The 23,528-nt window shown below is 40.6% G+C and overlaps 1 protein-coding gene across 1 annotated transcript in view; it reads right to left on the reverse strand.

The window, feature by feature from the left end:
• Positions 1-1,963: 1,963 nt before the first annotated feature.
• RSU1 (Ras suppressor protein 1) overlaps positions 1,964-23,528 on the reverse strand; it is a 102,673-nt gene continuing 81,108 nt past the window's right edge. The window contains exon 9 of the mRNA XM_068212136.1: positions 1,964-2,436. Within this exon, the coding sequence (XP_068068237.1) occupies positions 2,334-2,436 (103 nt within the window). The 3' untranslated portion in view covers positions 1,964-2,333. The remainder of the gene's footprint in view (positions 2,437-23,528) is intronic.

Consider the following 23,528-nt stretch of genomic DNA (forward strand, 5'->3'; position numbering starts at 1 on the left):
ATTTGCAACTGCAGTTAATGAAAGTCTGACTAATGCTTGAAAACCATAAGCTTATTTTAAAGCAGTGCTGTAGCTTCCCACCAATAATATCATCAGGCCTTCCCCAACATGCTTTGAATTTTACATTAGAGACAGTACCCTATGCTTTGAAACATTTGTAGCCCTGTAGCAACTTCTTTTTGCCTAAACCCCAGGACACAGAGTGGGTGATGGACACAGCCTCAGACACCACCTGAACCTTCAGCTCTGGCTGGATTTCTGTTCAAAACAAAGGAAAGCTGTATTGCCACCCCACTCACAGAAAGCCATGTCTGTGTGTACCGAGGGAGACTTTGGAAGATTGGTGAATCCACTTCAGCTGGAAGTGAGTGTATGCAAAATGTCTCCAAGTCTCAAAGCAGGTGTCTGGCATCTGTCAGGAGAGCTGTGGTGCAGCCCTAAGGAAGTGCCCTCTTCCAGGGCTGGGGTAGCATTCAGTTCCAGGGAAGGATCCAGAGTCTCTTCACCCCTTCCTGGTAGATGTGCCCTCGCTATTTATTTTGTTCCAAAACCAATTTGCAATTGTAGTTTGGGGATCTTCTGACATTTCATTGACATTTCTTCAGAACTTTTTGTAGCATGATTATTATTGTCAGTAGGCCCTCTCATGTGTTAATCCCTACACAACATTTAATTGTGCGCATTCCAGATGGGGCACAGTTTTTGCTGTGAATTCTTAACATGCATCCAACCTAGCACCTTCATGGGCCTCTTTCAGTTGGACCTGTTCCCTAGGCAGATCACTTAAGAGGTCTGAAAAATCCTCTGCAGAGCTTGCAACAGATAGAATTGACTGTTCCTGACAAGTCTACCATTTTTACTGTTCTCCATCTGCCTACCAAGTTGACTGCCTCATTCTTCTGAAGTACTGAAGACCACTTAAAGTGTGTCTGAAGCTTGATGCCAACTTCCTAGCTCTGCCTGCCAATTCAAAAAAAAATCTGTTGCAAAATATATGTCAATACATTTATTCCCAGACTAAGGCAACCATGTTACCTAAACGCAGGGGCAATCCTAAATGCACTCGAGAGACTGGTGCTGATAACAGAAACTTCAGATTGGCTTTTGCAGAAGGCATCACTTGTAGCATGAGATATTTAAAACCTTTTCTTTTCCCACTGAACAAACAGGCCTCTCTCAGCAGTCTGGGCAAGCTTCCCAGCTTGCTGTCCGGATGGGATGGCAGCCGACACTCAGCAATGGGTTGCTCGGGTATGAAATTCATTAAATCAAGAGCAGGAAGGTCTTGACACAAGTGATCCAGGTATGAATATCTGTTCTTGTACCTTGAGCTCCATTTTGGGTTTTGCTCTCCTAAGAATAAAATTGTTTGGGAAACACTGTCTGTAGATTCTAGGTTTTTCTTCTCCATTGGTAAAACCTGAAACTATTTGAGCTGTTAAACCATTTGCGGCTTCTGAGCTGGTTGTGGTGCCAGCTTTGTATAGATAAATATAGAACCTGTGGCATTTTCAAAAGCCATTTGGAATAGCTCTTCAATATAAGCACTTTAAGCAGAGATTAAACACGTTATTTGGGTTTTCTGCCTAAAGAAAAAAAAAATCACTTGAAAAATTGGCAGAAGTACCAGTTTCTTCAAATGACAAAGTTCTCTTCCCCAAACTGAGTCTGGCAATTGGCAGCTCTCTACAAGGACAATTTTTTTTTCTCTCTCCCCTCCCCTACTCCTTGATTTCAAAATAACCTTCAAGGCAAAAAGAGCAGTCCACAGCACCACAAAAAAAGAAAAAGAAACTGATTAAAATGTTACTTGAACAGAATGCTTTGCACTTTAACTAATTTGCATCAGATAAAGTGCTACCACATTCCTACAGAAGAAATCACCATATTACAGGAAACTGGACACATACATTCCTCAAGGAATTTCCTATTCAGAAGTCCTACTGAAGAAACTAAACAACGATACAAATGAAGAGCTTTATTAAAATCACTTGGAATATCCTATGAAATTTAATATCGTATAATATAAGTGCAAATTCCCCTATATTAACAGGATGTGACACATGTGAAGAGAAGACATTAATATACATATAAATAGAAAAGCTAAAATATGTTTGATGGTGATATATTAAATGGCTATATAATTGTGACCATAGTTAGGAGCATATGTAATTTTGTTTCCCTCTAGCAGTATCTTCTAAAGCATTATAAATAGTAAATTGCATTTAATTCTAATCCCTGCTTTCTTATATGTAATAAGAGGTGTGTAGAAATATTGTAGACACAAGCAAAAACAATGCAACAGATGCAAAACAGAGGCAGAAGCCAGGCACTTATTTGTTCTTGGCTGCCAGAGGTTTACGGCTGATCTTCTTTGACTTGTCGTTGTTTTTCTTTGGAGGTTCAGGGTTCGCCTGCATGTGTCTGCCATAAAGACTGTAAGGAAAGGAGAAAAAAAATTGTTATACAACCACTAAACACAGACTTTTATTCTGCAGCACATTAAACAAATAATCTAGTTACTAGGAAAAAAAAAAAGGCCTTTATTTTGTCTCCACACACTGAATTTTCTATTAGCTCTCAAGCTGCAGTCATTAACATTTGGTTTTTTGTGACTTTTCAGGGGAGTATCATCAGGGAAGAGCAGGCTTTTGGAGCAGTGAAGGAGCAATCAGTTTTGCCTTCAGAAACTAGCAACCTTTATTCTGCAGTTATGGGATTAAGGCTCAGAAGGCTGCAAGGATGTGTATTCAAGTAGACAATGACAAAAATTGGGTTGAACTGGAGAGATAGAGTGCCTGCTTAGAGCAAAGTGAGCATCATCCCTAACCAGAAAACCCAGGGGCTTGATAATGTGACAGAGAGCAATGGTGTCACAGCTGCCTTTGCTGCTCACACATGATTGATAGCACTGGGACAGATACCAACACATCAATGCCACATTAGTAAGTACCACTGATTAAATGTTGACAAAGTATCCTACAATTAAGATGGCTAGCATTCACTGTGAAGCTAAATGGACTACATGGCTGAAAGGATCTTGCTAAATATCACACAGTAATTAATAGATAATTTATGAGTAATCGTGATTAGAATAAATTAAAAACCTACCCAAAATAAACACAGCTCAAACTTAACTTCACTTATTGACATAAAGTGCTTTTTGAAGATGCACTCTGTGGGTTTTGGTTGGGATAATTTTCTTCACAGAGGCTGGTATGGGGCTGTGGTTCGGATTTGCACTGAAAACAGTGTTGATAATGCAGGGATAATTAATTTATTGCTGAGCAGGGCTTGCACAGAGCAAAGGCCTTTTCTGCTCCTCACCCCACCACTGAGGGGACTGGGAGTGTACAAGTTGTTGGGAAGAGATGCAGCCAGGACAGATGACCCCAACTGACTCAAGGCATATCCCAGACCATACCACATCCTGCTCATCATAGAAACCTCGGAGAAGAAGGAAGGGGGGATGTTCAGAGTGATGATGTTTGTCCTCCCAAATCACAGTTACATATGATCTTGTAGCTGTCCCCGTTCCAACCTTTGTGATTCTGTGACTCTGTTCTATTTACTATTCTAATTCTATGTCAGAAGACTAAAAGCTACCACCTGATTTGAGCTTTAAGTTGCTGTATCTGGAAGATACTTCAACCCTGGCATTCCTGGACTGTGGAATGGGATTAAAGCTTCTTGTAGGGTGGGGTGGGGAGGCAGTGCTTGCTTTCACCTTCTCAGCAGCTGAAGTTTTTCATCAAGCTGCTAAGCAGGCTGCTGTCAAGGAGTACTGTAGCCAAACAGCCTTGTTCAAGGAAAATACAACTGTAAACTATGACATTACTTCACCTTACTGGAATTTTATGTGTGCCATCACCTACCGTCAGCAAGGGATCAGGTGGCATTTCCTGATGAAAGCAGCGAGCCCTGACCCTCTGCAATAACTACATGCTTCATATTAGCTACAGTACACATATTTTTCTTTTATTTCTGGAGAGATAGAGCTCCAGCAACACAAGGCTGTATTTTATTCAAGTACACAGTATGTGTATTAATCAAATACACATCCTAAATAACTCCTGTTTTGGAAGGTGTTACATGAGTTGAGCGAGGGAGTCTATGGAAGGAGATGGTTCAGTATTATGAGAAGCTATCACAGTAGAAGAGCACAGAAGTGACATTCAAGGAGGTTGTCCCATCAGAAACTGACTCAGAATAGAAGAAGTCAGGGAACAAGCAGCATCTTGTTCTGAATGATATGCAGTGCAGCATTTGAACCACTTTCAGCAGTAATTTTGTAACTCTCAGAAGACAGCACTAGTTAGGTAAATACAAAATTAACTTTTAAGCTGTTTTTTGGCTTTTTAAAAGTCCCTATTTGGGACTTTAGGCACTGATTAACAGAGAATCCAGTGATCCACTGTATCTGAGCACAAAAATCCTTCATGGATACGAACAGAAGTCTCCTATCACTGCCCTGTGTTCCACATCCTGCTGCCCCACAGTTGCTTTGTCCTGTTAGTGCCAATCCAAAGAGGATTGAGAGAGCTTAAGTGGTTGTCAAGTGTTACATACCCTCCTTTTCCTCAAATTGGTTTAGGCTCCCCCTTTTTGTTTTGGAAACTTTATGTAAGTTTCCCTCTCAGGCGCTCCTTCTGGCATTCATTCTGCCTCTCATTTCCTCCTTTCTCAGAGCAAATGTTCAAGCATGTGGACTGCTAGACCTCAGATTAGTGAACTTTCCTGAAGAAAAAGGGTGTGGTGGGAATTCTACTGACTACACAGATGCTTTCAAAATGCAGAAAACCTGAATACTGACAACTTTGAATGAACTTCAGAGTTCTGGTAAAGTCTACTTGGGCAATGCCTTCTGACTACGAAAAGAGGTCCAGAAACCACAACACGTGTTAAGCAGTAAAAATACCAACTGACCCATCGATATTTTTGGTATTTTTTTGATATTTGCTCCTTACAATATTCAATGCTATTGGTGTCCCAGCAATTCCCTTTGTCCCATGCAAATACTACATTAGTAGTAATAGATGCACATGAGTTGAAAGCATCTGCAGCACTTTCACATTCTTTTTACCTATTTTCATGTCCAACCACTTCTATCAGCATGAGCACCGAAGTTACATCCAGCAAAGTAATTACTGGGCTTGAAATAAGAAAGTCAAATATATCTACTTAGGCTTCCTTGGAAAAATGAGAGGAGTTTCCTTGCACATGGCTATCCCAACTGAAGATGAGTGCTTTACAATCTTTCATGGAGTCTGCTAGTCAAAGAGCAAGGATCAGAGGTATTTAGATTATACAAGCCTTCACACACAGGTTCTCTCTCTCTTTTGTCTGCACATGTCAGATATGAGGAGACATATGGTGTCACAACAATATTTAAATACAATAATGACTGTGATAATGCCTCTGGGAGAGAATTTGCCTTATGTTACTCTAGGGAAAAGAGAATTCAAAATTCTCAATGAACTCCTGGTACAACAACAAACACCACTTTTAATACTCCCAGGGAGAAAAAAGCTGCAGGGGAATAAAAAAGGCAAAATAAAAACACTAATGGAGCTTATCTGCACAGAGAAGCAACTATCTGACTTCCACCAGAACCTATAACCCATTAGTTTTAAAAGATGTGAAGTTTGCACAAAGTCTTTAATAATTTCATTACATACTGGAAAGACACAGAAACAGCTGTAGCCAAGCTGTACAAACTAGGTACATGCTCTTGTTCTGCATGAACACAGATATGTTAGGCAGAGACACTTGCACATCATCCTGGGCAGCAGAGGTCAGCTGAAGACATGCACACAGACAGTTCTGCTGCTCAGCTGACGGATGGTGATGTGCTAGAGGATGGCACCTTGACATAGCTGTGTGCACGACTAGACCCTTAGCCAAGGCAGATTGTCTCCATAAATACACAAAAGAATTTTGACGCAGATTGTGGCTACGGTTTCAAGGCAGATTTCTGAGTTAAGTGCTGATAACACATTCATGGCAGTGCCTTCCCACTAGATATTTTGAAACTTCATCTGTTCACAGCGCTGGTACAGCTCTGAGCAGGACACTACACACAGCTTCAAGGCCAAAACCTCTGCTGAAGGACAAAATCTGGAGGGCAAACAAGTATTTGTGATGTTTGCAGTTTGCTAAGTCAGAAGCTGGTTACTATAACCACAGCTCACAAACTGCAAAACCTCTGTAGACTTAGCAGCTACTGTATTGTAGGCAGACTTCTCATTACATAAAAATTACAGGGGAGATTACATACAAGACTGGAAGTGCAGAAAGCCCTCAGACAGAGACTCTGAGAAGCTTTCTTTTCTTGTATATATTTTTAAAAGTATCTTTCATGAAAAAAATATTTCTTTGTATGCAGATGTAAACATAAAGAAAATCTTCCTGAATTCTCCACCTGCCCCACTGGAAGTAACAAACGAGAGCAGCATGGCTGCTGCAGCAGCAAAACGAACAACATCAAGTGAGAAAGATGCTCATTAAACTTCATCATTCTGTCTACTTTAATGATGCTTTTACTTAATAAAAATTCCCTAAAGTAGTTGCAAGGATATTAGGCAAGGTCTCTGGTTATGTATCAGGGGTCTAAGCTGTCACTAGCAAGCATGCAGTTCAGGAGAGGCATTCCCAAGAGGAGAGAGTGAATACAGCTTTCTTGTAATAAATTCAGAGAGAATCAATAACCACGGCTTGCCACATTACTTAAGCATTTAGGAAAGTAGGTGATCCTTCTAAATTAAACCACAAATTGCTAAATGTTGCAATTTACAGCTTAAGATCAGGCATGGAACCTTGTAACTTGAAAGCATATAGTCTTGCTACCAAAATCTCTGAACTTAAAAACAGAACCATAATTAAAATTCTAAAATCCATAAAGGTCAAAAGAGTCACTTTGAAAAACAAATTCAGCACAACTACCTCAAATTTTTCTCTCTTGTACAACAAAATGCTCACTAGCCAAGGGCTAGAGAACTTGTGTAAGCTAGGGAACTAGTGCAAACTGTTTGATACATGCATTGATTTTTTTGAGTTTAAGCATTTTGAAAGAGGATTTCAAGACTGAGCCATGAGACATACACTGCTCTCCCATTATGTCTGCGACAGATCTACTCAGTATCTATTCAGTACAAAAGGACAACTGTTAAATATGGTCCTGGAGAGATGCTCCCTCCAGCTATGTACTGTAATCAGGGAAACAAAGGTGAAACATTCCAGCTCTGCTTGATTTTTCAAAAGATAAAGTTCAGGGTCAGGCAGTTATTTAGTGCTCAGACCAAGCCTCAAAATGGATATTCACAGTGATCTCAACAGGACAGTCCCAAGCCCCAGCTGATGAAGCAGGAGAAGGGAAAGGCTGAATCAGTGGTGGTATCACTACAAACCCAAAGCTGGAAGAAGTGTTTGCATGACTGATACATGCTGGCTACCCTGTATTAGTTACAGTACACATGCACTTAGAGCAAGGGGCTTCTGCCACACCAGTTTTTGCATAGCTAATTGCTGCTCTGGTGTCCCCTCTGACTGGGACTGATCTTTTCTTTGTGGGAGCTGCTAACATGTCATCCCCTCAAACCACATATTCTCTTTCCCAGGAAAAGGACAGATACTGGGATTTAACTGGTCAGTAATGTACCAGTGAGAGAAAACAGTGGAGGTTAAAATTACTATTCAAGTATCATATTATATTGGTAGTTCACAAATAATGTTTTTAGTCTTTGTGATGTAACTCTGATAATCTCAATGAAGAGGAACACTGCATGGATAAGTGAAACCAGTAACTGTTTTCCTTACACCCGAATGGCAAACTGCAGCTTTAGGATTCTTAATAAGGAAAACCAGACACGAGTGATTCACTTTATTCAGCTAATTTTTTGCCCTTTGTTTTCAAGTGCTCTGAGAGCAGATAGCAGCAGTGTCAGTGATGTCCATCATCTGAAGCTCTTCCAAGTTTCTTCAGAACTGCTCAGTTTTGGCCTGTCCCTGTCTGTGCAGCTCTATCCTGCTCCACGATGGAGGCAGCACTGGCTGGATGAAGGGGGCAGGTGCTGGCAGTGCCAGGTGCTGCAAGAGCCTCTGGGCCACTGAACCTGCAGCTCTCAATGAGCTGTGAAACTGCTCCACTATTTTTAGGTCTGTTAACAGTGTGCCTTCCTCTATAGCCGACTGCCACTCTGGGATGCTTCATGCTTCTGTCTGCCCCAAATCTATACACACCAGAGCCCAGCCCCGAGACACTCCCAAGTGTAACAGCCTATGTTATTCTTCTGTTCCTTCCACCTGCCTCAATTATCTTCATAACCCAAAGTTCCTGCTGACTTTGCTTCTCACTATTCTCCCTAATTCCCCTTAAGTCCTGCATTTCACCTTTTAAAGAGACTTTCTGCATCACCAGAAATCCCTAATATCCTGAAATGCTTTTTTTGGTCTTCACCCCACAGGCACTAGTTAGGAAATCTGATTATCTCTTCCCATCTTGGATTAGCTCTTTCTTTTTCTTAGCTAGTTTCATATTTTGGAGCACAAATTAGGTAAGAAGAGGATTCAGCACAGGTGGAGAGCTAAGGACTTAAGCCCATGTCTCCCAGTCAGTGGAGATCTGGCTAATGAAGCCAGTGGAGTAAAGAGCTTTTTGGGTGATCAAGTACAAGTGTCTGCTGTGAGATGCTTAGCTGTACTGCTCTGTTAAAGAATTTCACCAGCTACAGAGGACAGTGGGTAGTTAGCTGACATGCAGACACTCATCTTTAGCTATTTTTAAATGCTAGATGGAGTCCACCCAACCACTGCCTCTATGTTCCCACTCTGCACTCTCACAAGCTGTTAGCTATCTTACATTAGAGACTCTGCTGAGTCACGTAGTCCAAAGTTGACTTACTCAGAATTCCTGCATTAAAACACTCCAAATCTCAACAAGCAAAAAAAAGTACTCTGCCAAAACTTTCTGGAGCTCACTGTTTCAGCATCTGCGTAGAATGTTCGCCCTCCAAAATAAATCCCATGTGTCTCTTACTGGCTACTTCACCATTCAGTTTTCCACAGGGCTCCCTTCTGCTGGACCCCTCCACCCCAGTCTATTTGCTGCTCTGTATACCTGAAGAAAAGAAAGGCTCAACCTCTACGTGCCACGTTTCCCACCCTCTATACCTACAGGTTACTGTCAGAGACAGACCCTAACCAGAGGAACCTCTGGCCTCAGCTCAGAGGTCCCAGACCTGATGTGTCAATGAGGGGAGATTTGAGCTAACTATGATTTACAAACACTTGCTCTACTACTGGGCTGGCAATAGATGCATAATTTTAATTCTGTCAGACACATTTGCTCTTAAAATGGTTAATTTAATCCTTGCTTCTTTGAACTCACCATCTTGCATGTTATGCAAAACTAATGTCTTTTTTTCCCATAAAGCAATTCCAAGTAGGTGTTAGGTATTTCTTTAATTAATACACAGTAATAAAAGAAAGCCTTCTCCTTATATTCTCTGAGGCTAGCAGCCTTTTGAAGCAAGTATGCTAAATGTGAAGCTTGTTAGGGAAGCACAGCTGGAAGCTCATAGAAGCCTAGCAAAAAAAAAAAAAAAAAAAAAAAAAAAAAAAAAAAAAAAAAAAATTATTTTAAAGGAAAATGTAGAGGCTAAGATTAGCAAAGCTGGCTAATGACTTTGCATACCCAACCTGAAACATCTTAGAAGAAGCATGGCTTTTGGCAGACACAATTTTGAAAGTACAAGGAACACTAACATCTAGTTTCTATCTTGATACTCAGGGACCCCAGCACTGAAAATCTTCAGCCGTGCTACAAATCCAGAGAGACACACAAGATGGGAGGGCTCTATGAAACAAAGACAGAAAGGACAGGGCATGCTTATTCTTATTTCTTTCAAAAGAGACACAAGCAGGAATTAAGATTTCATCTAGAAAATCCATTACGCTGATAAAACAACCCCCAGCTAGGCCAGTATAATGGAACAGCAGCCTGAGAGCACGAGGGAGAGAACAATTCGCTTCTGCATGTGGACACTCCTACCAGACTACTTAAATTATGCACAATTTCCCACCTGGGACTCAGATTTTCAAGCACATTCAGGAGGCCTGATCTCCTTTCTCATGCTCCATTTTGAATGGAGCAATGAGTTGTTCAGCCTACATGTGCAGACCAGTCCCAGAATTCACCGCAGGCATGAAAAAACTGCATAGGCCAGAAACTGAAGTCCTTAAGGGCAAGAACTCCCAAAAATTGCAGCAGAATATTTTCCTACTTGTTTTCACAGATGAACTAATGCTTTCCTACTTAGGACCAGAAAAAACAATTTCATGCCAGATATAGGCATCAGTTTAAACTGTGAGGACTGAGGTATCTACTAGAACAAATGGCATCCTACATCTAATTCATCAGAAGCACACAGGAGGCACAGAAACTGCATGGGCACGCTCAGCTTCCTTGGCAGATGCCAGCACAGGTAGCTGCAGATAAAAATGCACCACTAAGAAGGAAAAAGACAACTCAAGTGAGAAAGAAGTGTGTTCTGTTTACTGAAGTAATCTGTATCATCACAACCCTTATCTTTATGTATTTGTAATTTGTGAGCATGTGTTAGATAAATCAACAGTTGTTCCGTTTCCCCAAATCACGTTGTTGGGACAACATTCAAGGGCGCCTGCCTGATCTCAAACCAACCCTGGACAGGCAGTGAACACAGTACAGAAAACATACTGGCATGCAGCACAAACATCCTCCTGGAGACAGCTGAGCACAGTATTCTTCATTCTTATGTTATTTTAATGTTGTTGTCCACGTGGAGTCCTTTGGGCTTCAGTAAAACAGTGCTCACTTTCCTTTCTGAATGCTACACTGCTGCTTTGATAAATGCCCTTACATAATCTTTATTATTGATTTATTACATGCATTTTGTTGTGTACCTAATTAACATTTAAAAAAGGAAAACAGAGGGCAAAAATAGCTAGGTGCAAGCTAAGGAACTTTTTTAAAGTTATTATATGTCTGGCAGGTATGTATTTCTTTTCCAGTAACTAGACAAAGTGTACCGATAAAATGTATAGAAGGGACGCTGGGGAAGTACTGATACAGACGGTCTTTCTTTTTCTTTCTTTTTTTTAAGCAAAATTGAAGTGTCTGAGTTAATCTGAACCTGCTCTGCTGCACACTGAGGAAGACCAGTTTCACTGGCAGTAGCATGGAGAACATTTAGGAGACTGTAATTCCCACACACAGGGTTTAATCAGCTGCCCTGCTGGGCTGGCTCACACACCTCTCCCAGGTGTGTGAGCCAGCCAACCCAACTGGCTGCAGGGCCAGCTCTCCAACAGCTCCTTAAAATAAAAATAAGGATTGAACAGTGACAAGGGACATAGTGACAAGGTGGGGATTTCAACCAAACTAACCCCTCTGAATCACCACCTCTGAGACCCTCAAAGGAAAGGAAGAAGTCCCAGTCCTGTCATACAATCCATTTGTGTGACCCAACACAAGACACTCTGGCAGGCTGTGTGAGCTCTGCGGACCACTGTGTAAAGGGAGTGCAGGATTTACTGTGGGCTGCTTTAGACAGAGTGTTGGAATTGAACAAGAGTATTTAAGGATTATACAGGACTTACACGTTCTTATGAGGACAGAGCAAAAGAGTGGAAGTGAGTGTCCACAGATGACAGAAGAGAACAAGTGCAGAGAAAACGAGAGAGGATGAGGCAGGGAATAAATGAGGTCAACAGTGTGCAAGAAGGAGGAGGTCAGAATGCTTGACTGGCAGAAGTTTGTGTCAAATCACCTTGACTTTCTCCTCCCTAAACCCTGTTTCTAGCTGTTTTCTGTGTGAATGTCCCCTCTGTTCTGGCAGCAGGCATACATGTCCCATCAGCATGTTCAAGCTCAAGACAGATCAGCTGGTCAACAACATGGACTGAGTCCCAAATACGGGAGAGAATAAGGGACTCTAGGATCAGCCTCCAGGAAGACTGAGGGGTTGTAGGCTGATGAGACTGGGTTTGGGGGCTTGATATTTGAAACATCAAGATTGGGGAGCCAGATATCAGAAGGACTCCTGACACAGGGTTTTCTCTGAGCATTGCAGGGAAAGGTATTGAGGAATACAGTCTGGTTGTTGTTTGTCTTTTCTGTGTTTAAGTGTCCATCTGTCCTCCCATCATGCTATTCTGCCCATGGCTGGCCATGTGTATATACATGTTCTGAGACTGTGGGTAGCCTTGCTACTGACAGGACAAGAGAACAGGGATATGGAGCAGTTACTTACTGCCATCAGTGAAGGAATTTACTTGGTTCCTCCAGGACACTGCATTTAGCTGCTCAAAAGCACTACCAGGAAGAAGGTGAAGAATAAAGGAAACTCACTTCACTTTTTGGCAACACTGCAATGAAAATGTCGCTTTTTGACACAAAGGACCACATATGAAGTGCTACATCTCAGACATTCCGATTTCACTTGGCCATATGAATTGGCTTTGTTTAACTCATGACGGATACACTTTGCAGAAAAGCTGTTCTTGGACAGTGTTTTTGAACATGCTTTAACACATCAGTGCAAGTCTTTCCAGTTCCCAAACACAGCCCTTTCACCTACTCCCTGGCCAAACATGCCAATTATGTCAATCTTACAGACACCTGGTAAGTTGTGCTCTGAGAAATCAACATATGTGCAAAGGAAAAAGGTGATTCAAAGCCAATTTCAAAATCATTGTCATCATATATGTTAAAATGCTGAAATATTGAAAACCAAAGACCGAGTAGTTCTATATGGAAACAAAACATATCAATAGAATAGTTTTCCAGTTATATAACTTTACTGTGGAAGGCCAAAGATGGTCACTCAGAAGCCACATAATAAAATTATACAGACTATTCACCTAATTTTCTAGCCAGTTTTGAACAAAGCATCGCAACCTTAATATTTGGCAAACTGGGTTTTAATCAAATCTTTGGTGATTTTCCATGGCTTTTACTGTGCCAACAAAGCTGTTCCAGAATCTTTTCAGGAGGGACCTATGCTTTGTGGCAGCCAATAATCTTTATGGCAACACTGCAATGAAAATGTTGTCTACTGTAATGAGCAGAGATCATAAGTTAAGCCCCCAGCTACCTTTCCATTATTTTTCATTAGAGTTTTTCTGGCTTTGCTATGCTTCAAAGTACTCAGGGAATTACTCCAAATTAGGCACACTAGTCAGCTCTTCATTACTCAGACCACACTGAAACTGAGCAATCAGCAAACTGAACCAGCTCCTGAGTAACACAAGACAGTAACATTTGCTTGAATGTTTACCATTTCTTTTTTAGTTTGTCCTCTTTCTTAAAGCTCTGTTCTGTAAAACAAACTTGCCCACAGTTGGAGGCGGTTCTAAAACAACAGGAAAATCACATAGTATTTTTTCATGCCATTAACACCTTGAGCAAAGGGTTGGGCTTCCCTTCATCAACCAGAAACAAACTGTCATAATAGTCATGTTTTCTTGACAGCAGTGTTCTTCCTAGATTTGTGTTCCATAGTGCTAGATGAAGTGGGTGAGATAAGAAGTCTCACTTACTATGTGAATCCTTACCCTTTGAAGAATCCCTAATTTATGGCAGATTTTACATTGGCTTCCTTCCCTCTTGCAAAGCAAGAAGATGACCAACCTGCTGGAAAAGAGCAGTAACGCTGACATCATTAAAGTTCTGATGTCATCCAATCCGCATGACTTCATGAGTTACTCTGTCTTTCAGGGCCCACAGCGTGAAAAACATAAAGCCTTTTAAAAGGCTTTCTTCTCCCCCAGTGTCTGTCAAGATGAAATGGCAATACAGCGTCAGCCTGATTTTGATTTCAACAAAATCAATAGAAGTTTTGCTTCTGATTTCATTGGGTTCAAGGTTTGGCCTTTAAGGTCAATTATCCATGCAAGCTAGAAGGCAAACTGTAGTTGCAGTGTGGCTCACAAACCCCAGGCTATGAACAACATCTAGGCTGACTATGAACAGTGGAGTGAAAATTATGCTTTTTCATCAAGTACTAGTAATAGCTAAGGCCAATGAGTCACTTTTTAATGCACACACTGACCAAAATAGTTTCTTTTGTAAGGAAGGTGGGATTATGAATACTGATCTGGTTTTGCTCAACATCCTTTTGCTGTAGGTAGGCAGCACTTAACCTAATTGATGATGCTTGTGAATGCTCATGAGTTAAAGGAAAAAATACGCAACTTTACTGAAAAGGACAAGAACTAGTTTACTCATCAGATATTTGCAAAAGGCACCCACAGGAACCTTCAAGCGTGGTGTAAAATAAACCAGTGATTCCACCTCCTTCTGGGCAAAAGGAAAAGGAACAGGCAGTTGAAAACACTTGCCCTGAATCAGTCTGCCACAGCAACAACAAGGGCACAAAGAGTGCAACAACAGGGAGCCAAACACAATGCTGCAATCTTGGTGGACAAACTGCAGATCACCTACTTTGCATCTTCTTTGAAACATGTTGGAGAACACATTGCAGGGAGGGCAAACATGGTCCTTGATTCTTTCTTTCTGGTTTCTCAACCAACAGGCTGTTAACATGTTTTCCAAATCCCAGCCTACATAAACAAGGTAGCAAACAGGCACCCCCTTACTTGTGAAAGATATTAGATAGGATATGAGGAGAAATTTCTTCACTGGAATGGTGGTCAAGCATTGGAACTGACTGCCCAGGGAAGTGGTAGAATCACCACCTCTGGAAGTACTCAAAATGCATGTAGTTGTGGTGCTTAGAAGCATGGATTAGTGGTAGACTAGCACTGCTGTGCTCATGGCTGGCTCAATGATCTCAAAGGTCTTTTTCAGCCTTTGTGATTCTGTGATTCTAATCCCAGCATTCAGCTTGTGATATGGAGCAGATTTATGAGAAATGCAGGAGTGGGAAAAGCAAACTGGCAAAAGATTTGTCAACGGCTCTCCGTCACTGAGAATGCACTTCATTAGCTTGTCAATAGCAGTGTCTAGGAGACACATTTATTGACAACTTACTGTCAATTGATCCAACATCTATATACAGCTCTTCTTATGCAACGAGTTAGCTGACTCAGATGATGATGAGATCTATAGAGAATTAATAGCTATACTAAGCCCCAAACTGCTCTAATTTCTAAACAAAATGCAACCAGAAGTGAATAAAATCCCACCAACAACTCAGCAGCTAGACCATATTCACTGCTTACAGCACATCTTAGAATGAGATTCACTTTGATACACTCATTGCTGGGGTAAAAGTATAGTGTGGGTATGAAGTAGAAGTCCTTATGCAAACACTGTTTTTTACTTCTGTGGCCATATGTACTTGTGGGATTACTTTTGAAACACAGGGACTCTGCATTTTCTACTCCCTCAATTCAGCATGGAAGCACCCAGAGATGCTGTATGGCCACCAACTGCTCTGTGCGGTTGCATGCCTCAGCCTCTTACCAAGACAGGGTAATGCTGCAAACAGCTAATTGATCCTGCAGTGGCTTCAACAACTGGCAGTCACTTCACACCGCTGGCAGCATTCCTGCAGTGCACACACTCCTATCCTTTGCCTGCTTTGCTTTGTACTACCTGTTTTATCACTTCATGATAAGGCAGTGTCAAAGACAGCAGGCATAACCTATTCTGGCATCTCCATCTGGCTTTATATATCAGACTTGTGCTGCTCTGGTGAATTAGTTTCAGATCCCTGTTGGCAGATCAAAGGCAGCAATAATAACCACAAATCAATCCCTCTTTAAGGCCTAAAACATCTTCTCCCTCATAGCATGCCTCATTTCTTCACCACTCCAGAGCTGATATAAATACCATCTTTGCCTAGACACAACAGTTGTATGCAGATACTCAGGCCCTGGAGAATTTGGCACAGTGTTTTCACCTGCTTTTTTCTGGTCTATAATGACAATCACAATGATCAGCATCAATAGAGAGGTGCAGATGTAGATGAAACATTTGAGTCCCTAAAAGTCAGAAAGCTGCTTGGTGCCAAAGTGAGAGCATACACAAAAGATGGCTTGCTTCCCTTAGTCTCATCTCAGGTAATGGAGTTTCCAGTACTCATCAGAGCTGTATTTCCACTGAAGCACCCAGCTACCTCCAGCTCACTGCTCAGTGCTCTCAGGTGACCAGCTGATGTTTTCGGATACAGAAAAGATGCATCCTCCGCTGAACAACTGCACAGTGGACAGGCTGCTTTCTAATGGTGTTTCCAGACAGATTCCCCCTTGATTAGCACATGCTCTAGAAAACAAGACTCAGAAAAGGGATTAATGAGGTTCTGCTCTTAATTTCCTCATGTTCACCTCCTAGGATTTATCTAAAGGAACTGGAAGTTAAAAAATAACTCAAAGACTAGGTAGCAGCTCTCTGCTTGGCTATGTCTTACTACCAAAATGAGACTTTTACAACAGGAGAAGTAGCTTTTGTTTGCTCCCTTCACAGGGACAAAGCTGAATTTACCATGATACAGCTAGGCAGATCCTTGGATCTCAAATCACCCAGAGACACTGTGCCCAAAAAAATAATAAATCTGTGCCTTGGATTTTACATGAAAACTGCACTTACGCTATAAAAGGTATACCTGCATAAGCAGTGAAGACATAAACTCTCCCTCTTATCCTTCTTTGTCTTGTAACTTACAGTTTGAACTACGTCTCTGAAAAGACTCCAACATCAGCTAGATCAGCAATAGTTCAATATTCCTACATTCTACTTAAAACAAAACCCAGTTTTAAATAGCAAAAATTGAGAGCTGCTTAAAGATTTCCTGAAATTCTTAAGAAAAAAATAATCAAAGATAAACACACAAATCATCTGATTCCAACACTGCATTTGTACAGCTTGCAACAGCCAGAAAGAACTAGTATTTCAGGATTACCACATAAGGGCTTGAAAAATATTTTCTCCTAAAATTCTTTTGAATACTAATGTAAAGTACTTTGATCCTGATTTTTTTCAATATTCTATTAACTTCCATTCAACTGACTGTTTACTTCTTGTAATTTTTTCTATACCCATAAAACTAGAACACTGTCTCGATGTATGGAAAATGTAGATGGTGCATATTGCTCATAGCTGCGCACAATTTCAAGATCTGTAACTACTATTTCTAGCTAATTTTTAAACTATGACAAAGATGCATGCTACTGAAGAAAAATGGTGAGCCTACAAAAAGCTGTATGTGTCTGAGTCAATCAAGTAAAGAGACCTTCTTTACTTTCTTCTCACAGTATGATTCTTCTACATGCTAGTGGAAGCAGAAAGTCAGAAGGATTAACTGAAGACCAAGAAAAAAATACTATCCTCTTCTTCCCTCTCCCACTACTGAGCTTAGAAAAACATTCAAAAAAGGAAAAAAAACATGACACTGGCAGATTCTAGGACAGTTTAATAAACCTTGGGGAAGGCCTTAGTGTTGAATTTGCCTTCCTGGTAGAACCTAAAGCACTGCTACTAAAGCAATACAATAAAGTTTATGAACTTGTCTTTACTGCTGCATAATTTGTCTTTGAGAAATGACACTATGGTGAACAACTGCTCTCTATGAATCTCTCTGGGCTTCAATGGACTGCAGGCTTTATCACAGCAAGTAAACTGGATCAAGATTGAACTCCAAACTGAAAGATATATAACGTATTTTTGGATTAATGAAAAATACTTAATTCGAAAGTTAAATACTAGTATATTCAAGTATTTTTTTATGCTTCATGTCAGCTTCTGAACTAAAAGTCCTTTTGACATATTTTACACTGAATCTTAAAACAAACAAATTCCAGAACCACTCATATTTCTTTCTGTTCAAAAAAATTTCCATCTTCTATTTCATTAGTTTTCTAACAAAAAGCAAATATATCCTTTCATAAAAAAATCAAACAAAAAAACCCAACCATAGCAGAACTAAAGTCACAAATACAAAACCACACTGCAAATTCAAAATAAACATAACTAAACCTCAGTAACCAAAGACAAAGGTATATGAACTTCACTTCTTTCCCTACTTTAATGCTCATGGTACCATTTGCTCAGACCACTACCCAGCAATGTAGTTACCCTGCTCAAGAAAATGTTTCTGTTTTGGGGTGCACGCTTTCTACCAGGTCAGCAAGTTAAATGTGTCTATGCAGCTCTTAGATCACCAGATTTAACATGATGAAGGCATGGGAAACCCTAGGTGGAGAAAAAAGGAAAAGGGAAGAAAACCGACCCATCCATTTTTTAACTCAAAACTCCCCTCACAAGTCAGATGGTGGGAATTGGAAGGTGTAACTGCACAGTGGGATGTGCATTTATGCTGTGGAGAAAACATCATCGTCACTCAAAGCCCACAAGCCCGTGCAATGCTGACATAAAGATTGGTGAGGAATGCGAACAAAGGGACAGAGACACACAAAATAATGCGCAGCCTGATTTCTTGCCAAAGACTTATAAGACAAATCTGTTGAAACAGCTTTGTAAGAAAACTGATTTAGCCCAGGAAAAAACCCTGTGCTTAAGGACTGTTGACCTATTTGTACAGTAGGGTAGTTTTCACCCCTGGATATTATGATTGCTGGACAAGTGGCATTTCTCCATACTTTTGTATATTACAAGATAATTTCAGGATGCTAGATTATTTGATAAATTCCAACATTTCATGGAATGTTCTAGGCAATGAAAAATGTTGTATTCATTTTGCTGAAAGCAAGAAAATGAGAGGAAAAGGGTGTATTTACACACAGGATTTGTGACCTCTTGCAGTGGTTAGCATATGCAGCTGTTTTAGCCATCCAGGTCTGGGGGTAATGGCCTATAGACCAAAGAGCCATGGAATGGCTGCCACCTTCTTTGCCAAAGTTAATGGGTCTGGCAAAGAAGAACTCCCATTTCCTCCCTTTCCTTAAAGGACTTGTAGTACAGTTTAGGAACACTGACACCCAGAAAAAAATTGCTTCAGGGAGACTAAGAAAAACAAAGCCAGGGGAAAGACAAGAAGGAAGAGCTAAGTGTTGCTGCAATGGCGGGTCCCCGGCCAGGTAAAAATTAGCACTGACTCCATGATTTACAGAAGGCTGATCAATCTCTTTATTATATTATTATTCCATCATTATTAAGAAACCTATTACTTTTATAGACAGTTACGATACAGGTGGATCTAATTGGTCCTCTAATCTAAACACTATCACCAGTGGCTAATTAAGAAACTACCCTTTGGTAAACAAATCTCCATAACACATTCCACATGTTCACAAAAACAGGTGCAGCAAGTAAGAATGGTTTCTCATTCTTTTCTCTGATCTTCTCACAGCCCTTTCCCCAGGACAATGCCTGGGAAAGTTGTTTCTCTCTGTGGCCAGAGAGCTGCTGTCACAGCTTTGAGGTCAAAAGAAGGATAAGAAACACACAAAGTTTCATGTATGAAAAAGCAACTGGCCCTGGCAAAAGAAGACAAAGCTGGTATACTGCAGGAAACATGCAGGCAACTCTCATTTCAGTGAAGAAAGGGAGTATGGAAGGAGTGAAGGAATAGATGAGCATGCAGACCATCTGAATTCATTAAGCCCTTATGGTATAGGGAGCTCTTGACTGATGCATACCCCCCAGATGATGCTCTCCTCATTCTGTGATTTTCAGTACTGTTACCTCAAGAACAAGCACAGTCAGCATGAGCACACTGCAGCAGACCATTCCCCGTTTAAACATACATGGTGCTTGGCACTTCTTCACATCCATCTCTCAGTCACATTAGCTCCATTAATGAAAAAATAAATGTTGCAGAAGGGAAGTATTAACACAGCCAATGCACAGGACATTAATTTTAAAAATGCTATTTACTTTGTATCAGAGCAGTCATATATCTTGATCAGTTCTTAGTCTTGTCCAGATTCTGATTCCATGCTGTAGATACAAACTCTGTCCTGACTCTCCTTCCTGCACATGATTAATTTATTCTTGACGTCTTTAGTACTGTATCCACTTGATGGGCTTCCTACATTTAGTAGAAGATAGTAATTCATATTAAAGCAAGAATGAGTGTTTTAGTGCAAATCCTGGATAGTGACTTACTGTATAGTCACAATACAGCTAAAATTAACTGCTTGAAGAGAGAAGACATGGCTCCAAACACAAAGTTAGCCCAAACAGCTTTGGGAGAAATGTGCAACTCCATGAAGAGTAGGTGGCTCCTCAGTCTTGAGGGCTAAGTGCTAGGTCCAGCTAGCTGTCTGTGAGTACACTCAATAGCTGTCTTTGAAGATCCAAGAGCTCAAACACAGGCCCTAGTGAAGACAACTGTGCAGGTAGCACACTTTCCTAAATCTGTTCCACTAACACAAAACAACCACAATGTCAACTCCACATTTTCTCTGAATCAACAGAAAAAACTACAGAGAGCAGAAAATGACTGCCAAAGCACAAGGAAAAGGTCAGTCTGAATTTTTTTTATTTGCCAAGAGAACTAGGCAGCCAGAGCAGGAGAGCCTATGTAGCCTCTGGGATGTGTGGGTGGTAATCTCAAGACACTAAGGATCTGGCAATTATCTCCACAGCAGTCACTGTTAGAAGTAAACCAAGTATTTTCAGGAATGGGAGAGGAACCAGAAGCAATTACCCTGTCAGGAAATTTCCCACAGATAACTCGGAAATAACCTGCATATGTGAAGGCAAATTGAATTTATTTCCACCACATCCTCACATGTCCAAGATGTGACTTCAGTAGCTCTTAGCAGACGCCAGGTGACCTCGATGCTCTCCTGCTCTGATACCACATTAGAGCCCGGCTCCCCAGCAGGGTTCTTTGGCAGACATCACATGCTAAGTTAGCATTACTAAAGCCCCAGCTGATATTCTCTTCAAAGCTCCTCTGTTCCCCCTTTCTTGGTCTCTATGGCAACATCCAGCATCCTGCAAACAGCACGAGCCAGCTCGGGGCTCACTCTGCACTCATTCAACTCAGATGTTTGAAGAATCTTCTCTTTTCCCTGTACAATGTTTCTAAAAACAGAGTTTTACTCCCTGCTGATGTCCCCACATCTCTGACACAGTTCCACTGCTCAGTGTCACAAACCATCACAGCTGCCCCAAATGAGGTCTTACTCCAGCCTAGGAAAAAGAGCCAAAATCAAACCCAAACATGTTGTGTGTCACTGGAGGCAGAGTGCAGACATTCTCTTTAAAATCCTGGTTGTTGTGAGAGCTTTGCCTTTTAAAAGCTATCCCTGCTAAGTAAAAGCATTGATGATCACCTGCAGATAGCCAAAATAAAAACAGGGAGGCAAGGACAAAAGAGCAGGACTTTGACCTACATTTTTTCCAGGTTGTATGTTATTATTCCTCACTTTACACTCATTCTGTACTTATGTTAATTCTGGCCTCAGAGAATCAAGAAGATTTCATTTAACTTGATTCTGTTCTTATTCCTTTACTACATTCTTAATATGTTATTTCAGTAATGGCAACTTTCAATCAGATATTCTCAGAGCCTTTCTGAACTTTTTTTTTCTAATTTGGAAATTATTTTTAGGAAGAGGGGGATTTATCTATGGTGTACTTTTTATTCCTGCTAGAACAATGAAGAACAGGCCAGGAGTTCACAGCTTTAAGATAAAATAATCAACACAGAAAATAAAAAACATTTTGAAGAAAGAAAGAAACCTCCTTGAAGGAATTATATTATTTTTGCAAAAATTAATTTAATAGTACTTCTATTTATGTGTATGGGGGAAAACACTACATATGCTACAATGGGAGAACTATAACTTCTTCTAGTACATGGAGGAAAACATTTTCTTTCAAAAGCAAAAAGTAATTTTCGTTGAGACAGTATATAATTTTCCACACACAAATGTGTTCATCCAAATCCAACCTACATGTCTCCGTACCTTATGCTCAAATTTTCCCTCAATGCGTTCAATACATTAAGTGCTACCTAACTCCCACCTCCCGAATTCAGCAAAAAACCCTTTTTTTTCTTTTAAAAAAACCCCTTTGAAATAGAATGTATTCTTGTCGTTATGCCCTACAACTTAGAGGCTGAAAACAGCCATTAGTTAACAACCTACCTATTACCCTGTAAAGTGTTAACAAGTGTGCACCCCTGCTGTAAAGAAATTGCCCAAAGAAAAGGGCAGGGTAAACTCCCTGGTCCACTCTGATCGGGAGAGAAAAAATGTTCCAGGGCTTTATCACTCAAAAAGCCTTGCTCTTTTATCTTCCCGCTCCACCTAACCTTTGTTAGCCAGCAATTAAAAGGATGGGCCACAGAACAGCCATGGGGTTTGCATCCCTGCACACAGTCATGAATCTTGGTCAGTGTCTAAGTCCTGGGAGCTCCCCTGGAGCCACTACACCACCACAAGGACAGGAAGATGCTTGAGATTATGCACCACCATTGTAGTTACACTGAAGGCTGCACACCCTCATACACTTGAGCTATCAAGTCAGAGTGTTTGCTGGCTACTGGATTAAAACAGGGGAGGGGATGTACGGAAACCTCCACTTTTCTACAAGCAAGGGGAAGAGATGATGCAAAATGGCTCAGAATAATTTTAAAGCCTCTTAGTTCAAGCTATGATCCTAAAATCATATTATTTAAGTAATTCAAAGCAGTCACCAAGTTTAGCAATTTAGTGGTATTAAAGAAGTGCAGCTGACCCCAAGTAAACATGGTGAACCAAAATCACAAAAAGGAAAACCAGAGTCCTAAGAAAAGGACAAGCAAGAAAACACAAGTTGGTTGTGCTTTTGACATTTGTCCGTCATACCTCTCTACTGACTACTGACTGGTGATGGGAGGAAAAGGCAGAAAATATTGTCTTATAGCCTATCCTTGGATTGTTGGTGTCCTTGATTTCTGCTTTTACTAAATGCTCAATGTTTCTGCTATTTCACTTCCTCCTGTCTCTTCCCTTTGCCTAATCAGCCGATCCTTCTCATCTATCTTCCCTGTTCAGGATTTTGGTTCTTCCCATTTCTTTTCTGTTTCCAGCTCATCAGCCTGCCTCTTCTTTCTGGTCTTCCTCCTGTACCACTTTTATGCGTTCTTTTTTCCTTTCCTTGTTTCTCATCCTTGTATCACTTCTTTTTTTATATAGGATAGTCGTCTTTCCATCTGTGCTCCCTTTCTGCCTCTCTGGTGGTTGGATCAGAGGAGTAACTCTGTTTTGAGACATTAAGTAGGAAAATGAAGGTCCCTTCTTAATATTTTTCACAGCAGGTGGGCACACACTGCACAAAGGGGATCTGCTAAAATGTGTTTTAAGATATTTTCCTGGATCCCATATAATGATTCAAAAATATTTCAAAATTATTTAAAAAGGGTTTCCTATGAAACATTTCTTATAAATCTTTATGGGAATTGCAGTAAGTTCCATTTTTTTCTTTAAAAAGCAGGCATGAAGTAAAAGTTATTACTGACATCTGTCATATTTTAAATTCCTTTATAAAATTTAGTAGTGGCAACATAAAACAGATGTAGCATAAAACACTGAAACAATCTCCTTAACAGAGCACCCTTTAAGGAAAGCAA

Source organism: Anomalospiza imberbis, chromosome 1 (assembly GCF_031753505.1).
Source record: "Anomalospiza imberbis isolate Cuckoo-Finch-1a 21T00152 chromosome 1, ASM3175350v1, whole genome shotgun sequence".
NCBI classification, from domain to species: domain Eukaryota; kingdom Metazoa; phylum Chordata; class Aves; order Passeriformes; family Viduidae; genus Anomalospiza; species Anomalospiza imberbis.